The sequence below is a fragment of the Plectropomus leopardus genome, chromosome 18 (genome assembly GCF_026936395.1).
Source record: "Plectropomus leopardus strain MGB_pleo_1.0 chromosome 18, ASM2693639v1, whole genome shotgun sequence".
NCBI classification, from domain to species: Eukaryota; Metazoa; Chordata; class Actinopteri; order Perciformes; family Serranidae; genus Plectropomus; species Plectropomus leopardus.
This window is the reverse complement of record NC_142193.1, coordinates 24,861,583-24,886,421: the sequence shown is the minus strand read 5'-3', so window position 1 is coordinate 24,886,421 and position 24,839 is coordinate 24,861,583. Positions and strand designations below refer to the sequence as shown.

The following is a 24,839-nucleotide window of genomic DNA, read 5'->3' as shown; positions in this document are numbered from 1 at the left end:
TATCCAAAAGAAAAATGGGACTGCAACCATTTTCACTGCAAAATGAGTTGCAATTTTAGTGGGAATGCTAATTTTTGCTGTTAATTTTTACTGAAAACAAAAATAAAAATGACGATGATGTGATTTTTGCTGGAATCAATACCAAAAAAAAGCATGTTCCCTTAAGTCTGGAATATGATTTTAAGGCCAGGGTATCTCTCTAGCACCACAATGCTTAATTTATTATAGTTTGTTGAGACATTGCAGCTCCTTTGATTTGGACATTGCGCTTGGCCATATTGCGATTTCTATAATATTTCTAATAATCGCGCCGCCCTATCACAAGCTTGTGGTTGGGACATGGGTAGTTGTGTTCGGTGCTCAGAAGGTCAAGTCATGAGAACACTACTGCTAGACAATGTGCACTCTTTTTAGCCTCCTCTGGTGAGCTGGGCCTGTCAGAACTTTTTGGGTATGCTCGAATGGATGGCAACCTAATGTTTTCATATAGAAAGCACTTCTTTATGGTCTCTTAATCAGCATCTTTTCAGCATTTGCAGAATTGTAATTCTCGCCCATATCTTTCCAAACACATTTTGACTTAAAGGCGACTGCAAACACCTCAGTGAAACGGATCAATCATCGCCATGTTCTATGATAGTGCGCCAGCTATTGAGCCCTTCAGAAAGTGCAGACCAGATTTTACAGCGCATGTGCTGTGCCCAAATTATGTGACACAATATGAAGCAGCTACTTCTCTTTTTAACCTTCTTGGTGCAGCGCAGGAAATGCAAAGACAAAATGAGAGAGGAAAAATGCGAGACCTTTGGAAATATTAATATCTTCCTCAGACATATTACAAAAGTACGAAGAAAAACCCCATATGACTAAAATGACAACATATTAAGCACCAAAAAAATTAATCTAAATGGCCTACACCGTTTCTGAAAACATCTGAATACATGTCAAAACTTGTAAACTCCGAGCTTTTGGAAAAATTTCCACTTACCAGGTCTTGAATAACACAAGTAAGAGGTATTCATATGGAATTTTCTCATAAACATAGCACCATCTGAAGGCAAAATGAAAACATTAAAGTGGTAAAATATGCACAAATTAAGTAAATTCTGCTTTTTGACAGCAGAAAAGCTGTTAATGGCTCATGCAGAGGCCACACTGCCCTTTCAACCCTGCCAAACCAATGTGATTTGGCCAACTGCATGACAAACTCAGTGAGTTTGATGCCAAAATACCATCTTAGAGTCAAACAGAAAAGCACAGACACAAGTTTAAAATAAACCATCCAAATCTAAAGCCAGTGCAGCAGAGAAAATCAATCAGCTATTTTCCCAATGAACATGAGCTCAAGACAACTGCAGCAGGACCGGTCATTCCTCCACATGCAGCCACTTCATTACTCATCTCATATGCCCAAACAATGGCATCCCAAGGAGAATCAACCCCAGTGGCTGGACTAATGACCTGTCAAATTTCACCCGTGTGGAGCCTTTTACTGGTCCTTGTTTAGTCTCACAGGAACAAGCAGGTTGCTACATTTGCGTTCTTTTGGAAAGCTGCAGCCATTTGCAACAGCATCATGTTTTGGACGTAACAGCACAGAAATCACGTACCTTTGAATCAAGCTTGGCACACGGACAGGAGTGAGGACATATTTGGTCTTACCAGGTGTTGGACAGGGTAAGGTTTCCAGCATGTGAAAGGATATGGGTTACAGACGACGCGGAGACACCAGTTGCGGGGCCTTGTTGTTTGCTTTAAGCAGAAGAAAGCCACGGGGGCCAGGGCCGGGTACGGCTGCTGCTCCTCCTCCTCGGAGACACAGTCTGGATCCCGGATAGGAGCCCTTATACGAACTCCCAATGTTGGTCCAACTTCCACTTCCAGCTCCGGTTCCTGGTCTTCATGCTCCTCCTGAACCTCAGGACTCCATTCTCCTCCATTGCTCTGACCAGTGACGCTCCTTTGTCTCTCCGCCTCCTCCTCTTCCTCCTCCTCCTCGTCATGGCCTCCTCCAGGGTCAACATCATGACCCGGGGCGTCATTCCTGTAGGGCGTCGGTATAGCGAGCCTCACCTCCTCCTGCACTTCCTCCTCCTGCCCCTCCGGGCACTCTGCGTACTGAAAGCGCGCTCTCCCCTCGCCATCAGTCATGATAGAGCATCAGGCAGAGCCACTCTGAAGGGAGGTCAGAAGGAGAGAGGAGTTAGATGGACAGCGGCGCAATAAAGGAAGCAGAAAAGAGGATTTTGCAAAGACGCAGAGAAACAGTGACAGAAAAAGAAGAGGGTGGAAGAGAGAGATCAACTTAGCAAAGAGCAATTGGAGACAAATCACATAATGAGCCAAATAAACAGTCAGACTGTTTCCTCCTCCAATCCCTCAGCAGCGAAAAGTACTTGCTTCCAATTATTCTAGACACGGATTATCAATATTCGTTTACTAACCTGGCAGCGCTTGATGCTTTGAGCATTTATGTCAAACATTTCCTCTCTGTCTCTCTCTCAACTTGAAAAATGAACAATTCCTTCAAGAGAAAATGATCACCATGCGTGTCAAAATATCAAATATTGTGTGATTATGATAAAAAGATACATAAAAACAGAAAACTGACTTAATTATCTGCAGTTTTAGATAACAACATATAGTTAAAAACACAAAAATAGATCTTTAAATAAAAAAATAAGAAACTATCAGTGCTACAGACTTATATCTTGATATTATGTGAATAGTGTTTTTTTTTTTTTGTTTAGTTTTTTTTTTTACTCTGTCTCCCTGCTCTTCCTGTTGCTATGTGATTGAACAGATGGACTGCTCTGTCTCTGGTCTACTGGAGGTTTTTTAGCCCACACCACGCAATGGTGGGCAGGGAATGCGCAAAAAGAAGAAAAAAACACACACCACACACACACACACACAAAATAAATGCCACACTAATCCTGATTATTATAATAAGTAGAATAACATCGAGAAGCAAACATTAGTCATCATAATCCAGCTAACAGACTTTTCTCTTGTAAGGGCTTTTTATGGGCTTTGTTGTCCATCGTTTTGCCTTTATGTGAGTAAAGCGCATCTGACGCTCGAGTTGTATGCTTCTCTGATGGCATCGTATTGTCATTGTATGACAAAGAGTGGAAAAATGTTTAATGTGTTCGTATTAGAATAGCTGTTTTTAAAAGTACTTGCGCATTTTAAACGGTGTCAAAGGAAATAAAAACCGCCTGAAGGAGCGGAGCGCCCATCACCTGTGTTTTTGTTCTTTCGCCATTAAAAAGTGGACTCAATCCTGGACTCGATGGATGTTCAAACATTACAGGAAAATAAAACTACTTTATGTTTTTAAAAAATACCTTATCGAGACGGAATCGGAAGTTCCCATAAGCATGATCCGTGACTTTCCGTGTTTCTAGCGCACCCAGCCTTTCTCAGCAACCCGGAGCTTTCCTTTCTTTCCTCTCTTCAGACAAAAAAAAAACTCCTTCCTTCTTTTCACAGATCAAATGTAATCCGAGAGAAAAAATAAACGCAAGAAATCAAATAATCTCTTGAACTGGTCTTCATTTGCGCCTTTGGTTAAACATCTATCCACATCCATGCGTCCATCCATCCGTCCATCCTCGCTGAGGTGTTGGTTACGCAGCGTGGAGCGGAGATGCGCGCGGGAGGGTCTGGCCGTGTGTGTGTGTGTGTGTATGTGTGTGTGTGGGTCGCTGTGCTGATGCTTCCGTGGCTGATCCGACACGGTGAAAACTTGGCCCAAGACCCGGGAGTCCTGACACGTGACGTGGATGGCCGGCTATAGGGACGTAGCGCGCAGTGGGAGACACACACATGCGCGCGGAGAGATCCACAAAGAGCCAAGCCGGGCGCGCACACCCCGTGGTGTTTCATGCATCACCATGCAGTCAGCAGCAGATAATGGAAATGGGATGAAAAATGTATTAGACCTTACCTTCCGTGGGTGGAAGTGACAGAAACACGAGGAGTCATCACTGTTATTATTGTTATTTTAGATTAGTTATTAGTTATTCCACGATAATATGTATGTCCTCTAATATGTAGCCATAGTAACAAAGTACCTCTCTATAGAAACACAACAGTATAAAGGGGGGCTAGTATGTAGTATATAGTAGTATGCGAGGTTTGTTGTGTCTGTATCTCCTTTTAAGCCAAATAAATGAATAAATAAATAATATACATATTTCCCCCGAGGTTAATATCTGATCTTTGTTGCATTGAATTGATGAATTTGGGTTTTAACTACACTCTGAGATGTGCAGCAGAAGAGCAAAAACAAAACAGGATGTCTGCAAACTGGGCAGCAAGGCGATTTAGAGCAGTGGCCGCAGTTGTAATTGCAGGACACATGACGCCCACTGGCCCCAAAAGACTTGTTTCCCATGCAAAAAAAGAAACAGCTTATAAAGGATAAATTTTTCCGAGTATCAAACATTCAAAATGAGTAATTGTTAAAACAAAAGTCTCAAAGTGCCGAGAAGCTACAAGCTCAACAAAATGTCGGCACTGTACATTTCTACAAACCACTGATTTGTTACATTTGTTTGTTATTATGTGGTAGTGTTGTCAAAAATATCACTTTATGATACTTCATCAATTCTGAATATTTGAAATCTTTTAAATACTTATTTTCCACAGTATTGATCTACCAGTTGGCTACCATCTGCACTTTCTCGCTCTCTCTTAATGTCATTCTGCTGTTCTCTGCTGCAAACAAGAAATGAAAACTCATCATAACCATGTCATGGCCTTGTTATATTATCTAAAAAAATAAAAATCAAATTGCATACCCTCAATGCCAATTTTCCCAAATGGTATAGAAAATGTATCAAATATGTATATTTAAGGTATTATATTGAAGTTAGAGATTCCAGTATTGTGACAACACTATTATGTAGCAAATGCGTTAAAACTTGCTTCAACAATGCTGTTTAGGCAGGTAAGTTTAGGCATGAAAACACTATTCTATGGTTAGAAAAGGATCAGGTTATGGCTCAAAATACCCAGTTTTTGAGGGTTCAACCCTCTCTGGGAACACAGTGATGTCTTGGTAAAAAAAAAAAAAAAACAGCCACTTTTGTTGGCACTATCACCAGTGGAAAAACAGTAACAAGTTGTTAAAAAACACAGATGTTCAGTGGCTAAAAAAACTAAATGGAAAGTCAGCAAAGGGTTGCAAAAACACAGGTTTTTCTTTGTTGGTCGCCAACAGTGTTCTGCATCCTGCCAGGCATCTCACGTTGGTGACACGCCATCCACTATGCCCCCCTGTCTCCACATGATAAAGGCATGTAATATACTACATCACTCTGAAAATGTTGATATGATACATCCGAAACATATGTAACGTTTGATTAAGGCAATAAGATAATGTTGAGGAATGCCAGATTTGGGCCACATTGTTTGAATAAAAGACCAAGATCATTTCATTTTATTTTACCAGGTTTGTGTTAGTTGGACCTTGTCTGCATTGATTTGGGGTTTTTTCAGTTTAGGGGCCAGACTGCTGGGCCAGTGGATTCCAGTAGCTTATGATGCCTCCAGAGCTGATCCAGTCCAGAGTCAGCTTCTGCTGTCTGGGATTCATGTATGAGGGCCAAAGAGCAGTCAGCAGGAAGTCACATGGCTCAACCAAAAAAAGATATGTGCCTTTCTAGCAGGGTGACTGGGGAGCCCTCAGTACCAACAAACAAAAATACACTGGCAAAATACACACAGTATTTGCAAAGACGCCTATTTTTCTTTTTTTCATGCTACAGTTAATAAACAAAAATTTGCGTTTAAGTGATGAGGAAACTAAAAAGTTAAGTTTGTTTCTGCATTTGCTTATACTCAACATTATCCTTCATATTTTCTTTAGCATATTCGTCACGGTTCAGTACCTGCATTCAATCAAGCAACTGCTGCTGCGTCTGTGCCGCGTCAACGTCTTTATAGGCAATTTGATCTTGACAATCAATTTAAACTCCCATGCTGCCCGGATGATTGATCACAAATACATACACTATATTTAATGAAGAGTGTTTTAGTGAGAGAACGAGAGACGGAGGGAGAGAGAAGCGTAAAATCACAGAGTGAAGAAGAGAGGGTGTTGGAGAGTTTATGCTGGGGTAGAGTTTAGCAGCGTACATTTGGATCCTGAGCAGCCTCACTGTCGGGGCTCTCGCTGATAAACCCTGCTGACATCAACTTTATAAGAAGAACCGGCCAGAAACCTGACAGTAATTGATAATACGATGGTGTGAATGAAAGAGGTCCAAAAGCTCCCATCTTGAATCAAATCCTTCGGCGTTCATTTAGATCTGACAGCTGATAGGATGAGAATCCCATCAGTCAAACGTGGTCAAAGAAGAAGGGACGTGTCATTTAGATATACAAGTTTGTGGGAATTTCAGGCAGGGCAACACAGTTAGAAAAGTCATGCATGTGTTCCTGATGGATCACGCACTCCGACACTCCATACTTCAACAGAAAAAACAATAAAACTGTTTTGAACTACAGAAGCTGCTTTTTTTCCCACTGGAAACTGAGGAGGGGGAGCAGAAGTCACTGCACAGAGCAAATATTAGCCGATATACAGTAATTACTCTTTCAGACAGCAGTGAAACATAAACGCTGTTATTCTCTCAATACAAGGCTAGATACTTTTTAAATTTGAAATTTGTATCAATAAAAAATATGTAGAAAAACAACTCTTATTAGGTACTGCATGTTAAAAAGACACTTTTAAAAAAGACTCACTTTTAACCTCACTGAACATGGGAGTCCTCCCTTAATCAGTAGTTTATGTGTGTTATTGTGTGACTTTGGTGAATTCGAAGAAACCTCTCAAAAGACCAAAGTCACACAATAACACACACAAGCTTAGACAGTGGTATACCAGCAGCTCCCGTGTTCAGTGAGGTAAAATTACCATTTTGTCAATGGAGTCTGGCTTAAACAAGAGCATTCAGAAGATACGTTACGGTCAGTACCTTGTCAGAAAGCGCTGTCTGACAGCAAGGTAAAGGGTAAAAGTACTCTAAATTTAACAAACAATAAACAGGTATTGACATTTTTTGGTGGCTTAAATATGTTCTGTTGCTGCCCTCGTCCACAGCAGTACATTGCTGAGCTTCTGTGTCAGTACTCTTGCCCTCCTTTACAAACTCTACTTCAAACCGTCATCTACTGTATGTAACACACTGACTTTGGATAAGTACCTCATTCAACCCCACTTCCAAAAATCCAGACTATTCCTTTACAAGTTTATGTTTTCACTTTCAATATGGGGCTCACCTATCCTGTACATTGTGGAAAGCATAAAATATGCTTTGGGAGGCTTAGAGTATGAATTGTTTAGGTGTTGGTGCTCATATCTCTTAATGGACAAGCAGACCACAAGCCAATCTCCCAACAACCTGACGTAATCCCTTAATCTTTGTGTGCATACATACAGCGGGATATGAAACCTATAATCTGCACATGCTTCCTGATCCTGTTGTCTTTGCTCTAATGTGTGTATGTAGCACATTTTCTAGCGTGGTTGTTCACATTACGCGGTTACTATAGTGGTTTATGAAACAGGGTCAATAATGTGATTATTATTCAGTTTATTGTATGAATTAAATAAAATGCTGGGTTGAATATGAACATACTGATCAAATTCCAGACATTTTGCAGTAAACTCATTCACGTGGAGATCATCTTATTTTTATTTTTTACTGCATATTTGATATCTTAAGCGTTAAAGGGGGTGAGAGAAAGAGGAAATGACATGCAACAAAGGGCTGTGGGTTGGAAGTGAACCTGCATTCTCTGCAGTGAGGACGTAAAAACAACTGTACAAAAAAAAATACAATTCCGTTTTCACGGGAAACGTACAGTTTCTGCTCGTTAGATGCGTACAGTCTTTTTCAAAATAAACTTAACATCGTCACTAAAACACCTTTATATCATGTGTAATTCCTTGTACAATAAAAGCACATGGTAAGGTTTAATTAAAAAGAACACATGATTAGGTTAAAAAAAAGAAAATTCATGGTTTGGCTCATTATGTATATGGGAAATGAACAGCAGGCTCCCAGGTGAAAGCCTGTGGTTTGCTGCCGTTGGGATTTTCCAGCTCTTTATATTACGTTGTTTCTGACAGCGTTTCAAACTGACTCTGTCTGGCAGTGTATCACACCGCCATGACAGGTGCTGTCCGGCCGACCGGCGGCAAATCATAATGCTGACATTGAAATCACTGCCCGCTACACTACACTGTGGTGGTATTTGACCACTTGGGATGAGAATGCCTTTTACTTTCTCATCACAACTAATAACAAAGACAAAGTAGCACATTTTTAGCTGAATCAGATTAGATACAAAACTTCAGATCTCCCCAGGCACCAATTCCATTTTCCCTTATTTGAAATCCCAGAACTCTGTTTCCTCAACACTTTGACAAGACACCAAATAGTTCAAAACCCTCAATCCACTGGAAGCTCTCATAACAAAAGCAGCAACTTTCTTTTACAAAGACCTTTCGGATGACAGACTTTCAGCCGGGTTAGAAAATGCTGAAAGATTACTCGAGCAACCATTTGGCAACAGGGCTCTTTGATTAATGCAACATGATACAATAAGATTTGTTGTAAACACACTGCCAGTAATTCAGCCTTTTATTGAACAGCACTGCCCTCGAGCTATCCTGCGCAGTTCACGGATCACTCTAAAGCATCAGCTAAGCTGGAACAAACCGAGTAAATGCTGGGCACACGAACGTGAGGCTGCTGCCAGCTTTCCCGTCGCACACGGCTAAGCTGATCAAAATAATAATTTGCCAAAAGGTTGATGTTCTCCTTCAAGACCCTTGGCAGCGGAGCCGTGTCCCCGAAAGCCAATTAAGGAGTCGTTTGAAGTAGTGAAACTGAGGGGACAATGGAGACACTTGTGAGTTCTGTGCAGTAGGGTGAACTGAGTTTATTCTGAAGTTGTTTGAAAGGAGGGTAATGTTGATGTAGCATTCAAGGGATCGTTCAGATTTTTTGAAGTGGGGTTGTATGAGGTACTTATTCATAGTCAGTGTGTTACATAAAGTAGATGTCAGTCGGCGTGCCCCCAGTTTGGAGAAGCAGGCTGGAGTCCGACTCGGTCACTAAGCAATGTACTGCTGCAGAGGTCTTAGCAACAAAACATATTTTAGTAACCTAAAGCAAGACCCACTGCAAAAAAATCAGCATCAGTTCAATTTTATGCCGTTGGAGTGTATGACATGCAATGAGTAATGAGTATTATGTTACACTGCATCCACCTTATGCAATGTCTGTTGTGATTTGTTGCACAAGTTTGTTGTTTGGTTAAATGTTTGCATTTCTCTTTATGGAGTCTGGCTTTGAAGAGAGCGATATAATGGCTGAATCTAGCTAACCTCGCTCAGTAGACTCACGACTAGCCAGAACTATTGAGGTTCAGCTAAATTTAGAGAAAAAGACACCAGGCTATAAACCTGTGATGCATTTTTTTGTTGATAAAATGTTAAAGATATTTGTGTTATTTGTATAGGCTACATCCATCCATCCATTTTCTTCCGCTTATCCGGAGTCATGTCGCGAATACAATTGGAGAATGTAAGAATCAAAAATTAAACATATATATATATATATATATATATTTTGTAAAAACAGTTATTCATCTCTATATTATTTTTGTCAAAGCCACAGGGAGGAAATGGAGAGATGCTAAAGAGCCACATGTGGCTCCAGAGCCGTGGGTTGCCTACCCCTGCTGTAGGTAACACAGAGACTATGGACACACACAAACCCACTTCAAAAACTCAGAACTATCCCTTTAAAGTTCGGGTTTGGGGGGGGGGGTACATGAGGCCCCATCTGCGCTGATTCACCCTTTCCTGTTATCTGTCTGTGAAATGGGACATTACATTATCTAAAGTAATGTCCATCGTGAGGATCTGCTGAAGTCATTACACAAGTTAAATGCTCTGTGTGCGTGTGTCTGTGTGTGTGTCTGTGTGTGTGTGTGTGTGTGTGTGTGTGCGTATGTGCATATCTGTGTCCATTCTCAGCTGTGAGCACAAGCAAGCAGCATGCAGACAGATCGAGCTCCGACACCTGTCTTTCTCTCCCACCTGTCTGTCTCTCCCCACCCTTTTTGCCTTTTCAACCATGAACAGAGTTGGAGCTCATATCCTCATTACCGTAAGGCTTGGCCCCAAAATGGCTCCCATGAGGCTTCTGCTATAATGCTGGCTCCAGTTTCACACCACTCTCAGCTGTGTGTGTACAAAGCCTGAAAGCCTGGTTTGAGTTTGCTCAATTTGCTCTGAACCAACCCTCAGCAGCCCATTCTGCCTCAGAGAAGCAGCATAACTGATTTTGTCTGCTTGCTTCTCTTTCCTTACACAACAGAGTTCACTCCTGAGCTCGCAACTTTACTGCTGATTTAAAAAAACAACGATTTGTACGCGATACATACGGTCTCCAATTCCACAAGGGGACAGACTTTATTATATCTAGGGAGGACAACATCTCCCTTCACACACAGTATTTAATACATTTATACAAGACGTATTGCCACCAGTCTAAATCAATAGGAATGCTTCCCACAGATAATCGATAGTCTTCCCTCAGCCCGTACTCTGCCTTCCAGTCCCTGGCTGTCCCAACCACTTCCCCATCCCCCCATCCCCCCATCCCATCATCTCCCATCCTCCCCTCCACTCTGACTCCCAAGCTTTCATCATCCAGCCTTTTCTTCCTGCTTTTCTCATCTCCTCCTCATCAGCGACCATTACTCGATCCGACTAGGTGGGATTTTTTTCTTTTTTTTTTGAAGTACAGAGGAGGAAAGAGGAAAGCCGTTGGACACACAAAAAGAGACGGGCTTTCATTTCAAATGATGCGTGAATCAGAAAAACCAGACATCCGATCAGACATTCAATTTTACGGGACGAAAGTAATTTAAAATCTTCTTTTCTTCTTTAAATATAGCACAATGTGTAGCTCAGAAAGGTGCATCTTTGTGTAAAGAATAACACTGGGAGTTTGGTCTCACTTTCATTAAATATACATCATATGATGATAAAGCGAGAGCAAAACGGCTGAACACACAAAGAAAAAGAAAAAAACGCAGCCCCTACAAAAAACTTATCTGACAGACACTGTAAGGAAAACCATGTCCACGTCCTTACTTTTCTGTTTGATTGACAAGCAATCTCTCGAGATGGGGCAGACCAAAAACACAACAGACATCAAAGACGTCTTCAAAGTAATGAATAAAAACAACAAATTCGTGAAACCGCTCTTAAAGATTTCAGCATTATCCCCATTTCTCCACTCGATCGCACCCTGTCCTCTGATCTATCTTAACTCGGCATATCAATCAATCCACCCCTCGATATTTCTCTCTCCTCACATCTCAGGAGACTGGAGTCGTCTCATTAGGCCCTGCTGACGTATGTGAGGCGCGGGGAGACCCTGCATCATGTCTTCTTTCAGAGGGCTTCCCCCTGCAGCAGCACTTCTATACTGTGAATGTGCAGGCAGGACGGCGTGTCACGAGTGTATTGCACAAAGCAACTGAAATATGCATATTTTTGATGTATTATTGAAATCGAGCTAAGAAAAGTACGCCGACATACATGGCAAAGCGAAAAAGAGAGTGGTATGGGGAGAAAGAAAAAGGATGAAGGAGACTTTTATGGTGTGTGTGGGGTTTTTTTTATCCCTCTTTCCAGCTGCATGCCAAAGTAATCATTCTAATTAGGCTACTGGGGAGGAAAAATATATCTGTGCATTCATAAACACAACAGAAACAGAGAGAGTTACATAATGGCACACAAACACCAGCAGACCACTCTACACACACACACACACACACACACACACACACACACCACTACAGAGCAGCATCACAGATAGCTTTAGAAGAAAATCCGTCATGCTACAGAGTGCAATCAACCATGCAGCTCAGTCATACATGTTGACATGTGATATACACCTGTGTGCATAAATAGCATTAGGACTGCTTTCCTCTGCATATACACGGATCATCTGCTGGCTCATTTGCATTCACTCACATGTACATATGTGAATCTGTAAGCATGTGTGAGCATGTGCTAAGTCACATTCAGTTATTTCTCAGGATGACTGTGGAGACTTTGTTCCTACTGATTAAACGTGGTGCTGGAAGCTTGGTGATATAACGTGAAGGGGGTTCTTCGGTTGGCGAACTACTGGAGCTGGAAGCTAAACAACATCATGCAAGCCAGCTGGGAGCATGCTAGTGCTAACAGGCTGTAGCAACTCTGCAAGTTTCAAGCCTCAAGATAGTTTTTTTTACTAACTAGACACTTAGAGTAATAATGATATAATAACTTACTTTATTTTGGACTCAAAGGTCAGTTCTGTTAAGACCAGGGTTCATACAGCTTAATGCAACTTAAATTTTATATTTTTTCTGATTTTTAAAAAATATTCAATTTAAGTCCAATTTTACAACAACCTAAACTACAAAATAAGGGCAATCTAAATCTAATATTTTAAAGACTTAATGCCTTTCTGGATTGAATTTAAGAGAAATTTTACAATAACCTTAACTAAAGACTAAAGTAAACTAGAGAAAAAAGAAACAACCTTTTTTACAGCGTTAAGAAAAATGTTGCCCAAACATTTATTGTAACATAAAATATCACATTTCTGGTCCAGTGAAAAAGTCAGAAGTGGTAAAACTGGAAATATCTAGCATTTATTAATGATTTTTACTAATGATACACTTGACAATAATGTAGAGACAGACATCCCAAAAGAGCTTCCATTTATAATAATATTCAGAGTGGAAATCAGGCTTGTGCGCACAAGCTAAATTTCGCAATAATTAAGACTGAGAAAACACACTAGGTCTTATAAATCTGACATAAGCAAACCTGAAAGTTAAAAAGAAAAATCTGAATGATATTTTTAACCAGCGTAGAGTTGCATCTTCAAAGGATTTTTTTTTTATCTCATTGATGTCTACTGTCTGACCAGAATGATAAAATGTTTTGGGTGAAACCAAAGTTCAAATCCAGTGTTGTGTACAATGCCGGCCTATGCCCAATGGTGCAATATGTCATCAAGATGCATCGATAATCGTTTTATAATCCTATTGTAACTTCCCCAATCAGTATTGGATTGAATTGTGAGGTACCTGGAGATCCCCTCTCCTTGTTAATACACAGCGGAATCGCTTAAACAGCTAATATATAAACACTGAACGTGTTTTGAAAGGATTTACTTGTCACATACTTGTACATGCATAAATACTCTGCTGCACCGATATGTCAGTGCATACACAGGCATGTATAGTACATAAGCACAAAGACACATGCATATACTCATGCATACAGTCTGTTTTATGTGGTACATTATTTTTTTCTTGTATCTGTTGTATCTCTTTATTTGTTTTAGACGTTTTATTCCAAATTTAAAAGCCTAACCAGAGACAGTGTATGTAAACACACCCTATATACATTACATTGTTTATCCATATTGTCCTTGTTAAACAAATACACAAGTAAATAAATAACTTAATCTCTCTTATGCAATACTGCAAGGCTGAGAGCAGCTTTCTCATGAATAAATAATTTAGGTTGTTTATTGGAACACTAAATTATCATATCTGCATCTGGGCATTTGCATAGCTAAGAATCTGATGGACTCATATCTCAATGTCTTTATGCGCATGTGGATCAGATTCCTGGCTGCTGAATCCTCTGTGATGTGGTTCTGTTGTGTCTGCACCCTGTCTGCTTTCATCTCCTCAAAATAAAAAAGAATATACGCACACAGGCGCTGACTGCCTGCTGGCCTCTTGAAAAATATGAAACTCATTTTCAACACAAAGACCTGCAGGTTGCAGGGCGTCCTCACCCACACACACCCCTACTGGTAGACTTCAAAACGATTCAGAGAGAGACAGAGACCAAAACAGGGGATGGAGTGAAGAGAGAGATATACAAAGAGAAAGTGAGATGGAGTGAGAGAGGAAACAGGCGAGAGCGTGCTGAACACACAGACACAGGGAGAGTGAGCTGATGATGTGTCATAGCAGCAGTAACAAAGGTAACATCTGGATTATAATCTGGTGCTGTACAACGGCATCTGGCAGCCTTCTGCATGACACTACACATACAACACATATGGACTATCACATACAAAGCAACAACCCACACAATACCTGAATATAAAATGCACGATGCCTCTACAAAAAGTCACACTTGCGCTGCAAAATCTAGAGGTCAAAAGAAAAACTTAATTGTAGCTCAAATAAAGTGTTTAAAGGAAAGTTTGCCCAAAAATCCAAAATACATATTTTTCCTCTTAACTGTAGTGCTTTTTATCACTCTAGATCAGGGGTAGGCAACCTGTGGCTCTGAAGCCACATGCAGCTCTTTAGCCCGTCTCTAATGGCTTCCAGTAGCTTTGACATGAAAAAAAGAAGAAGAAAAAAAAGAAATCATGGAAATGAATTTTTTTTTTCACATTTTAATTTCTTTATTTATTTTTCTAGGTCCAAATAAATGCTTGCATTTTTCACTTTTAGAAAACCCATTGAATAATTAAACTAAACTGAACCAAAATTTGTGTCATACATTTATGGCCTGGCGCCTTTTCTTCTAAATTCTGCCAAACCTGAACAGCGGTGGCTTGTCTCAAGTTGCCCTACCTAGGCTAGTTATGTACTACAAATCGTAAAGTCTCGGAGGAAAATAGAATATTTAACAGCGTGTAAAAAGATTTGTTTGCCAACTGCCAACTCTAGAAAGTTAAAGTACCAAATAATCACGAATAGTCTGTAGAGTAGCCACATTGTTGTAAAACATATTAATAAATACTTATTTAGACAAATAATTGAGTTGATAGACTTATTTAGACTTAATAGGCTGTGTTACGTTAACTATAAGACTCAAATATGCTTCACAGCCCCAGACAGGTTTTTAAAATTAATTTTGGTCAAAAACGTTGACTGTAAAGGTTGCTGACCCCTGCTCTAGATGTTCTGTTTAGATGTGTGTTGCAGAGTGTTGGAGATATCATCAGAAGCCAAACATCTCTACGGCCGATATCTCAAACACTCAGCAACTCCCATCTGAACAATCGAGATTGATAAATAGCACTACATTTAGGAGAAAAAATATGTATTTTGATTTTTGGGTAAACTTTCCCTTTAAACTCGGTCATTACAGCTCACCCAACCCATCAAAAACCAAACCTTAATTAGACTACTTTTTAAAGTACCATGAGGATCGATGATGCACCACATGACTGGAGCTCACAGGGAGTCCACTTGGACTCACTCTGGTATTAAACATTTTGGGCCTCTGCAATAGATGTAATAAATAATACTGAACAGGCTCATGGTTTAGAGGAAACCTTCTGACCCATGAAGACCTCCACTTCATGACAGTTGTTTAGTTTAGCAGAGCTAATGGTGTCTTAGCAAGGCTTACAACAGGGTCAGTTTCATGGCAGCTGTATCAGGTCACTCATTTACCTTTCGTGACGATGCAGTGAGTTCTAAATGCTGAGTCATGTTACTGATTAAGAAAATGGCATGTTGGTTTCCTGCGTTATGACCCATTTAAACAAATTATCCATAAAGTCCAGATCCAGAATTTAAACCCCCTCACATCAGTGAGGGTAAAATAAAACTAAACTGGGACACTTGCAGCTGCAGAGTGAACAATGCCATGAGAGAACAGCGGGCAATTAATTTTCTGATTATCCATTTATTGAAATTCAATCAGTCACAACTTCAATTACAAAATTAGAACCCCCTGTCTGACTTTGGTATTAATTGGATTATATAACTGGGAAATGACGGCATTGTCATTACACAACGCTTCTAAAAAAGATGTGTCATTTTCACCACATACACTTAAGTAAGGGGACACAAAGAACTGCGGAGAATACATAACCGGATGGTTACATAAAAATAACATGGCCCAAAATATAACCACTGTGCGAGGACGTCCAGATAATTACCTGTTGCAAATAATGGCTCTTTATCTTTGGACTTAAGGGTATATTTTAACTGAAACACAGCAACCCAACATGCATTATTATAAACCATGGTGAACATTTATCACATGGTGAAATGGGCCAAATGTTGATCTGATTATATTTCAATTTTATAAATTCCTAGCTTCTTTTTGTTTCTTATTTTATGTGACAACAACTGCATTTTGTTGAGTGTACCTATGCCATGGTAACATCCACCTCAAATACAGTTATAAATATGATTCAATCCACAATGCCACATATAACAGGGTCATACACTAACACAGAGCTACTTCAATACCTCAAATGTCAAAAACATTCAACACAACTTGCTTTAGAAGGAAGTATTTTTGCAGTGCTATTGTAGTGGATTCATCAGCTGGTAAAAGTCTGGTTGTTATTGTGCTTACCTCATGTTCATATATGTTTTAAGCAGTGACATAGTAGTAGAAATTAATGTAGGAAAACTATGACCTCCTGTCTGTGGTTATCACGAGGCAGAAAAAAAATGTGCATTACATTTTGATACCATAAAGGAGCATTATACAGATGAATCAACTAAAAGGATTGCTCACCCAAAACCAAAACTACATATTTTTCCTCTTACCTGTAGTGCTATTTAGATTGTTTTGAATTGTCCTGGTGTGAGTTCCCGAGTGTTGGAGCTCTTGGCCGTAGAGATGTCTGCCTTTTCTCACATATAATGGAACTGGATGGCACTCGGCTTGTGGGGCTCAGAGTGCCAAAAAAAAAAGGAAAATACATTTGAAAAACTGAACAGCAATGTTTCATTCCAGAAATCATGACGCAGTTATTCAAGATAATCATCAAACATGGTTTTGAGCAGTTTCATGTTGGAACTATTTTCTCTCTACCAAACTACACCTGCAAAATGTATCACTACGCAGAAGAAAGGATGCATCTACTGCTAGCTCACCTTGCACCACTGAGCTAGCTAACGTTACAGCTCAGCTGAGAAGGACGCCATTAATGTTTACATTATTGGTAAATGTGCGTTTCCTTCAACGCAGTGATACAGTTGAAAAAAATAGTTCCTATATGAAACTCATAAAAAGGTCTGTGGATTATCTTGAGTAACCAGGTCATGATTTTTGGAAACAGACATTGCAGTTAATTTTGTCAACTGTATCATTTATTTATTTATTTGTTTTGGCAGTTTGAGCACCATAAACCAAGTGCCATCCTTGGAGAGACATTGAGACATTTCTATGGCCGAAATCTCCGACGCTCAGGGACTCACACCAAAACTATCTACACTGATAAATAGCACTACTAAGAGAAAAAAATGTGTTTTTGCTTTTGGGGTGAACTGTCCCTTTAAAAGTGTCAGTTAAACACTTTTAAACAATAAGTATAAATGTGCGGGTTATATGATTTAGGTGGCTTTACCTTCATTTACTCACCATCTGTCTTTCAACCCATCACTGTGTGTTTTCTACTTGACTTTCCACTCCGCTGAGTGTGTCTGAAACAGTTGTGAGATGAGTCTGCTCTGTCTGTCTGTCACATTATAAGCTCCTGCAGAGAGAGACAGACATAAAGTGAGACAAAGACAGTAAATAAGGCTGTGTGTGTGTTGAGAGCGAGCGCGGGCTGAACACACTAATAAAGGTGAGACAGTGGAATGGAGAGGGAGAGAGAGAGGATGAGATGAAAACGACACAGAGATAAATAAAAAAGAGACGAGCAGACAGACAGGAGGAAGCAGATTTCCACTGCTGAGTCACACAGATCTGTGAAGTCTCACTACACTTCCAGAAACTTCTGTGCAGTCCTCGCATACTCAGCTGTGTAACGACATGCGTGTGCATTTGTGTGCACTTGTGTGTGCGCTGGTGCAGCTGTGCATTCCAATCAGAGAGATTTAACCCTCTCGCCCCCGCTGAGGGCACCCCACCCCTCCCCACCAGCTCCCTCACATTATCCACTAAGACCCACTGCTTTCCCACCATCTGGACCAGTCACTGCTACCAGTCATGTGTGTATATTTGTCTGTCTCCAGGCTCTAGTCTCAGAGTCACAGAGAGTAGAATTAGCTGGTTTATGTCACCCTCTGCTATCCTAACGTAAACCTGAACCACAGAGAATACAACAGGCTGTATAGAAAAATCAACATACTTGAATGTTCTGCAGGCTCACAAGGCCGAAGGAATAAGGATTCATGCTAAAGCAGAGAAAATGTATTTACTGATTTATAGATTTTGTCACTTTGCAGGATTTTTTTCCATCAAGCATTGACCATCTACTAACAATACTTGCTGGATAAATCTACTCCTGGCAGCTGCAGATGTCATTTAGCCGATACAATCTCCTGTTGTGTCTGTCTCTTTTTGGCCCCCTTTCACATTTTAACCTACAGGTTATGAGCTACAGACCGAGATGTCAATTCACAGTATAATTGGTGGAGGGAGCAACCTTTTCAAATTACCGAGAGTCAAGGAGCTTTCTCAAATATTTCTGTTTTTTAACAACTGACTGAGTCTTTCAAGCTTAACTTAAAGGTCCATTGTGAAGCATTTTGCAAAAAGTGGTATACAATACAAATAACTATGTTCTCATTAGTTTAGAATCATCTGAAAAGCAAACACTGATGTGTTTGCTTTACCTCAGAGTAAATCTTTATATCTACAAACAGAGCAGGTCTTCTCCTCTGGGGTCCACCATGATGTTCTCCTACATGTTTGACACACAGGAGAAGTTTCAGCTCTGCAAAATCCCTGCTATATGACACTACATCCTACACAATAGACCTTTAAAACAAACCGCTATTAAGAATATTTTTCACCCATTTTTCAACAATAGTTTACCAAGACAATTAAACATTAGTTTATGTCAAAGCATTCAGGAAAAGCAGAAAGTATTTCTGACAAACATTTATCACACCAGATTATGAGAAGGCATTAATTCTGCCCATACGTGCACCTTCAACAATTGTTATTGGCTTTTGATATAAAAGTGACATCAAGGACAAATTTGTTTAAAATTTTAAGAAATGTATGGCAAAATAAGCAATGTTATTATTTGCTGGTAAGACTGCAAAAATAGTTGAAATACATGATAATTGCAGGTGATGGGGCTGGGTGATATGGAAAAACATCAAATATCACAATGTTACTGACATACCTCCATATCGATATTGCGACAATATTGTAGAGTTGTTGCCTGATATCTGACAGAACTGTCAACTTATTGCACACTGTTTCCATTTTCAGTCTCACATTGCATCCACTCAAAAAACTTTCCCTAACCAATCTCAACAAACCACCATATCTGCAAGAATCAAACATAATTTTAAGTCCACACTGATGGGTAGTCATGCCAACATACCTGTTTTGTCGGGTTTTTAAGATCGTAGCAAAGTGTACCAAACTACAATGACAGGCGTCTCTTCTTCTCTCCTCATTGCTTCTAGTGCAGTGCTTGACAACAGCTTGACAAAAACCATGCTCCTTGGCTAATAGAGTCTCCCCACAGAGACGTTAGAGAAATCACAGTTCCAAGTCAAATCAGTCAACCAGGCAGATTCAAAGGTTTGGACCATTGATGCTTTCACAAAAATAATTACACAATGACATTTTTGATAATAATAATAACAATTATCAGCAATGTGGATATAATGACTAAGTGCATAAATGGAAATAATCAAACAGCTACAGTCTTGTAAACTCAGAAACTTACAAAAATTTACAGTAATGCAACCTTAAAACCGGGAAAGACAACACTCATGACGTAGCTTTGTATCATGATATTGATTCGATTTAATCAATATATTGTCAAGCCCTGGGAAGTGATAGAAATGATCATATTAAGTTACGAACTTCTGCAGCACTGAGATAAAGCACTTTTTAAGAGTTTTGCTGCAGGCTTAACGATTATGACGACTCAAGGCAGAAATTAAACTTCTGGCCCTAAGCAGGCCTAAACCGAAAAATGTAATGCTGAAAATTTAAACCCCTCACAAAGAGAGAAACTTTTATGAATTATAATCTGAAAGTGGGTCATCAGTTTGAAGTTCACACCCGTCCTGACCTGCACACGCTACCTTAAACAAGACATAATAAAAACTACAAACAAAACTAAAAAGGCAGAATGAATTTAATACCCCTTTGTTTTTCATTTTGTTGGCATGTATACAAGAGTAACTTAATCTTCATATTATCAGTCACATAATGGATAACAATTAAAGAGTTGATACTAAGCAAAAAGTTGGAGGCTATGGTGTACTGACAGGAAATGCTCATTTGCTATAATCTTTCTGCCTCGGTTGCTTCGTTTTCACTCGACTTTCAGCTTAGTTTCATCATCCGCCTTTCTGTTCCCAAAGAGCACACACACACTGAAAGGCACAAACACACACGAGGAGGACCTAAAATCCAGTAAATATGCCTTATTAGATCTGAGTGTCAAATATTACCCTCTGTTACGACGTACAGTATTTGTGTGTGTTGTGTGTGTGTGCGTATGTGTGTGTGTGTGTGTGTGTGTGAAGAAGTACATGTGCATGTGTGTGACTTTGCGTACTCCGAGGATCACGAGGTTAGAGGAGAGGATTTCTAACGAGGTCTGTGGTGGCATCGCCTCCATGGAGCTGGCTTGACTGCTCCCGCTAATGAGACAGTGGCACACATGCGCACACACGCACGCACACACAGGAGCGGATCTGTGAAACTCTCTGAACAGACACAGTGAATCACCATTTCATCCGATCTGCCTCCAAACAACCCCACTCACTAATCCATTTCCTGGACTGTAAGTGTGTCTGCGCATGTGTGTGTGTGCATGCATGCATGCGTGTGTGTGTGTGTGTGTGAAAGAGAGAGTGTGTGTGTGAGGCCAAAAGGTCCTGGTCCTGGCAGCTTCTCATGGTTAATCCCCCCATCTCTCGCTCTCCCTGTGGCACCTAACGCTCTTAATCTATTTCCCTCTTTCTCTTTAAATACTTTCCTCTTTCTCTGTCTTTTAGAGAAAAAGTGTTGATCATTTTCTTTCTTTTTCTTTTGCATTTCTTTTTTTTTGTCTAAGTGGTATGTTTTGGCGCACGCAGCATACAGTGTGTATATGTGTGTGTATGTGTGTGTGTGTGTGTGTCTGCTGGGTGGTGTGTGGATGAGGGATTAAAACATATGTTCATCAAAGAAGGATTACTGTCCAGTGGTGTGATCTAATCTGAATACAGCCCTCGCAGGAGAACGACCTGCTGATACTGATTTTACACACACACACACACACACACACACACACACACACACACACACACACACACACACACACACACACACACACACACACACGCAAAGTCCTGACCAACAGAGGTTATGAGGTTGGCTGCGCTGGGTCACTAGACCTACACATCACCCAATGATAATCACCTTCCTATACGGCTGACCAATCAGAGCGCAGCTTCTAGGAACAGATGGCGTGGACTCTGTAATCTGCGGGTATGATTTTATCTTGAGCTTTGATGTGTTGCCTTTATTTTTTTTATTGCCTTTATTTGACTTCACAGCTGAAGATTGACAGGAAAGAGGAAAGGGGGAAAGGTTATGACACGCAGAAAAGGACCATTGGTCAGAATCAAAGTTGCGGCGCTGCTCAGGACGCAGCCTTTAGTACACAGGGTGCATGCTCTACAAGGTGAGCCTCAATACGTTGCTTTTATTTAGAAATATTCAGGTCAATCATCTGCATTGTTGCGTTTGCAGAAAAAGCAGCTGATGCATGGACATGTCAAGACTCTGGTTGCTGTCCTCAGGAATTTACTGCCATTAATTTTTAAAACATGATGAAAACTTGCTGAAGGTGGACAATCTAACACGGTGAACATGACCCCCTGAGTGAACTGACTTCGCTGACGTTTGCTAAGCCCCGCCTTCCTTAGTTACTGTTGCTAAGCCTGTAAATCTTTCCATTCTCACATGCATTACACTGGGACAGATTTACTACTTGATTTTCCAAGAATTTGTTGACATTAATTTCATTCTGATATAACCATTTTTTAATGCTTTAAAAAATGACAGACAACAGAGAGGTTATGCTGGTTATGAGAATTTTGTTGTATGCAATTTTTTTTTAACCTTGCGAGATATAAGAGGATTTAGGATGACATCTAAAGCCAAATTCAGAACAAAGATCTGCGACGAGACGGAGCCATTCAAGAAGAACGTCGCAGGTTCATGTTGCAGTGGCGTGAACTGGCCCGACTGAGATCGACTCAAGCCAGCTGATGTTGTTGCCTGCAACTCAGCCTGTCAATTTATAGGTGATTTTTTAGGTGGTTTCATAACGTAAGGGGCCAATCACACGATGATGTGTCGCTAGAGAAGAGTCGCCAGCCAAGCCATTGCTTCTCTATGGTACAGCGCACCTGTTGGTCATTCCTCTCTTGCTGCTGCGCAACATGTTTTTCTGGCGTTTTTCTGGTTGTTTATGAAAGTTAATGCATTTTAAACTTTTCAACTCTAGGCGTGGATTCACACCACTCATCAGTATAACTTTTGGCCAAGCGCCACGCACTAACTAGCTCCACAGCTGTTTTTCCAGATGCTCTACCAAGGTGTTTTTGGAGCGGTCGCGCCTGGCACGATGCTTCTCGGTGTGAACAGCCCCTAAGACATGTCACCTATTTTAACAGCCATTCAGCTTGTAGCGATGTCAGCTGATCAAGTGTTTGGCGTAATTCCCAATTCAAACTTCACACATATGCGTATGCTGGTTTGCGTATCTTTGTAGTTGTTACGCATCTCTCCGTGGTTTCGTGCCTCATTATAGTTTTTTTGTGTCTGTGGTTATTTTACCGCTTTTGTCATGTTTTGTGTCTCTTTGTGGTGTGATTGTTTTGCTTGTTGCGAGTCCCTTTGCAGCTGTTTTACACGTGTTATTAGTTGTTTTGTGTATCTTTGTGAACTTTTTGTCTCCTTGTACTTGTTTTATGTTTCTTTTTGATCATTCTGAGTCTCTTTGCGGTCATTTTGAGTGTCTTTGTAGGTGCTTTGCATTTCTTTTTGCCTTTTTTCATAGTTGCTGTGAGTCTCCGTGTAGCTGTTTACATCTCATTGTTTTCATTTTAAGTCTCTTTTTGGACTGTTTGTGTCCTCTCTCTACTGTCCTACTCTCATGTCTATTTGTAGTCATTTTGGGTGTGTGTGGTTGTTTTGCCCCTTTTCACAGTTGTTTTGAGTCTGGGTCTCCTTTCATGTTTTGCACCTCTTTGTTGTCTTTTGTGTCTTTGTGGTCTTTTGTGTCATTTTGAGTCTCTTTCTGGTTAGCATGTGTTAAATGAATATTTGACATTTTTCGGGTGAATACGAAGGGTGGCCTTGACATTTTGGATCCCTAAGCCTGTTCCCAGTAGGTCCATTCATTAATTCATCCATGCACACACGCATACTCAAGAAGACAAAGTGGCACCTGAAAAGATGGATGTTAGAAAATACAAAAACTAAAATATAAAGGCTTGATGCATACATGGACTCCATCTCATCATGTTGCATTGGTGTCAGAATACAACTGACTGGCAAACTACACAAGTAGTTTCCAGCTTCAACTCATCTCACTGAAAATTTTCGGTCAAAGACGGGCTTAAGTGATGTGACTAGTTAGGGTAAAAATTAGGCTAAGGCGCAGACTTCTCCAAATCAAGCCAGAGCAACAGTCATTGACCTTTAACAGCGTCACCCAGAAGCTCTCACACAGTGGATGTCCCCTCTCTATGGTGGACTCTTGAGTGTTGAGTTACTGAATAACTGAGTTTAACCTGAGAGCAGAACAAAGCACTTCTGACGTCCAGTATCTTGCTCAAAGACACTTCAAACCAACAATCCAGCTAATGGATAGCCTGCTCGACCACCTGAGCCACGCCACGCATGGCAGAGTGATTGGATAAATGTAAGCTAGTGATGGATGAAGATAAACAAGTAATAAATCTCCCTGACGTCACTGTTCTTCAATGTTATACCAATCCACGTCTGTCCCAAGCTTTCCATTAACTATGAATGCACTTCACTGTTATTTATGTTCTCATCCCATGCTATAAACTGACCAAAAGACTGGTTTCCTTGAAACTGAGATCTGTGGCCAATGTGTGTGTTTGTGTGCGTGGCCAGAGAGAAAGAGCACTTGTCAGTTGATATACGGGCTTCTGGGAAGCGGCACTCTGCAGCTGCTGTCATACCGCAGATCAAAGGGGATTCCTAGGCAGGCAGGCTGGATGGAGGAGGGGGAGGAGACATGTAGGATGGAGAAGGAGGGGAAGGGTTGACGTAGTTAGAAGAACTTAATGAAGCTTGCTGCACTGATGTCAGCCGGTTTACATCTCTGATGTTCAGAAGAAGCTTATGCTATGAAAGAGTGACCCCTCAGATCTCAAAGTCTGGAGCTAATCAGTTTGTGACAAATACTTGTTCTCAAAGCCACAGCTCACGATGACAGGATTAGGATGCTTCCAACTGGAACTACCCATGTAATTAAAAAGAAAAATGCATTAAATATGCACTGATAACACCATACATTTTGGATAAGGGTAAATAGCAAATGTCACAGATTAGAATTACAGAAAACATCCAAAGCAACAACAGTATAATTGTACAGTACGATCTAAAACATCGCTAAAAGGTATCTTTAATGTTCTGTCTTCGCGACATCCAATTATTAATAGCGTTGCTCTATTTTTTGCCACGTGTACCTAATAAACGTGCAATTGATTTGTGTGTCTACGTTTATTTCATTATCATTTCCTTCCTTGTACTATATTTGCTGCAGCAGCCCATTATTTCCATGCTG

The 24,839-nt window shown here is 40.4% G+C and overlaps 1 protein-coding gene across 3 annotated transcripts in view; it reads right to left on the bottom strand.

Annotated features, from left to right (window-relative positions):
* The window catches only part of cacna1ha (calcium voltage-gated channel subunit alpha1 Ha), a 143,577-nt gene extending 139,714 nt beyond the window's left edge, over nucleotides 1–3,863 (bottom strand). Inside the window, exons 1-2 of one of the 3 annotated variants that reach the window (XM_088090979.1) lie at nucleotides 3,351–3,863; nucleotides 1,707–2,175 (exon numbers count right to left, since the gene is read on the bottom strand). In XM_088090979.1, coding sequence (XP_087947105.1) covers nucleotides 1,707–2,151 — 445 coding nt within the window. In that variant the 5' untranslated portion in view covers nucleotides 2,152–2,175; nucleotides 3,351–3,863. The remainder of the gene's footprint in view (nucleotides 1–1,706; nucleotides 2,176–3,350) is intronic. The other 2 variants (XM_088090977.1, XM_088090978.1) reach the window with 2 other exon arrangements.
* Nucleotides 3,864–24,839: the final 20,976 nt, after the last annotated feature.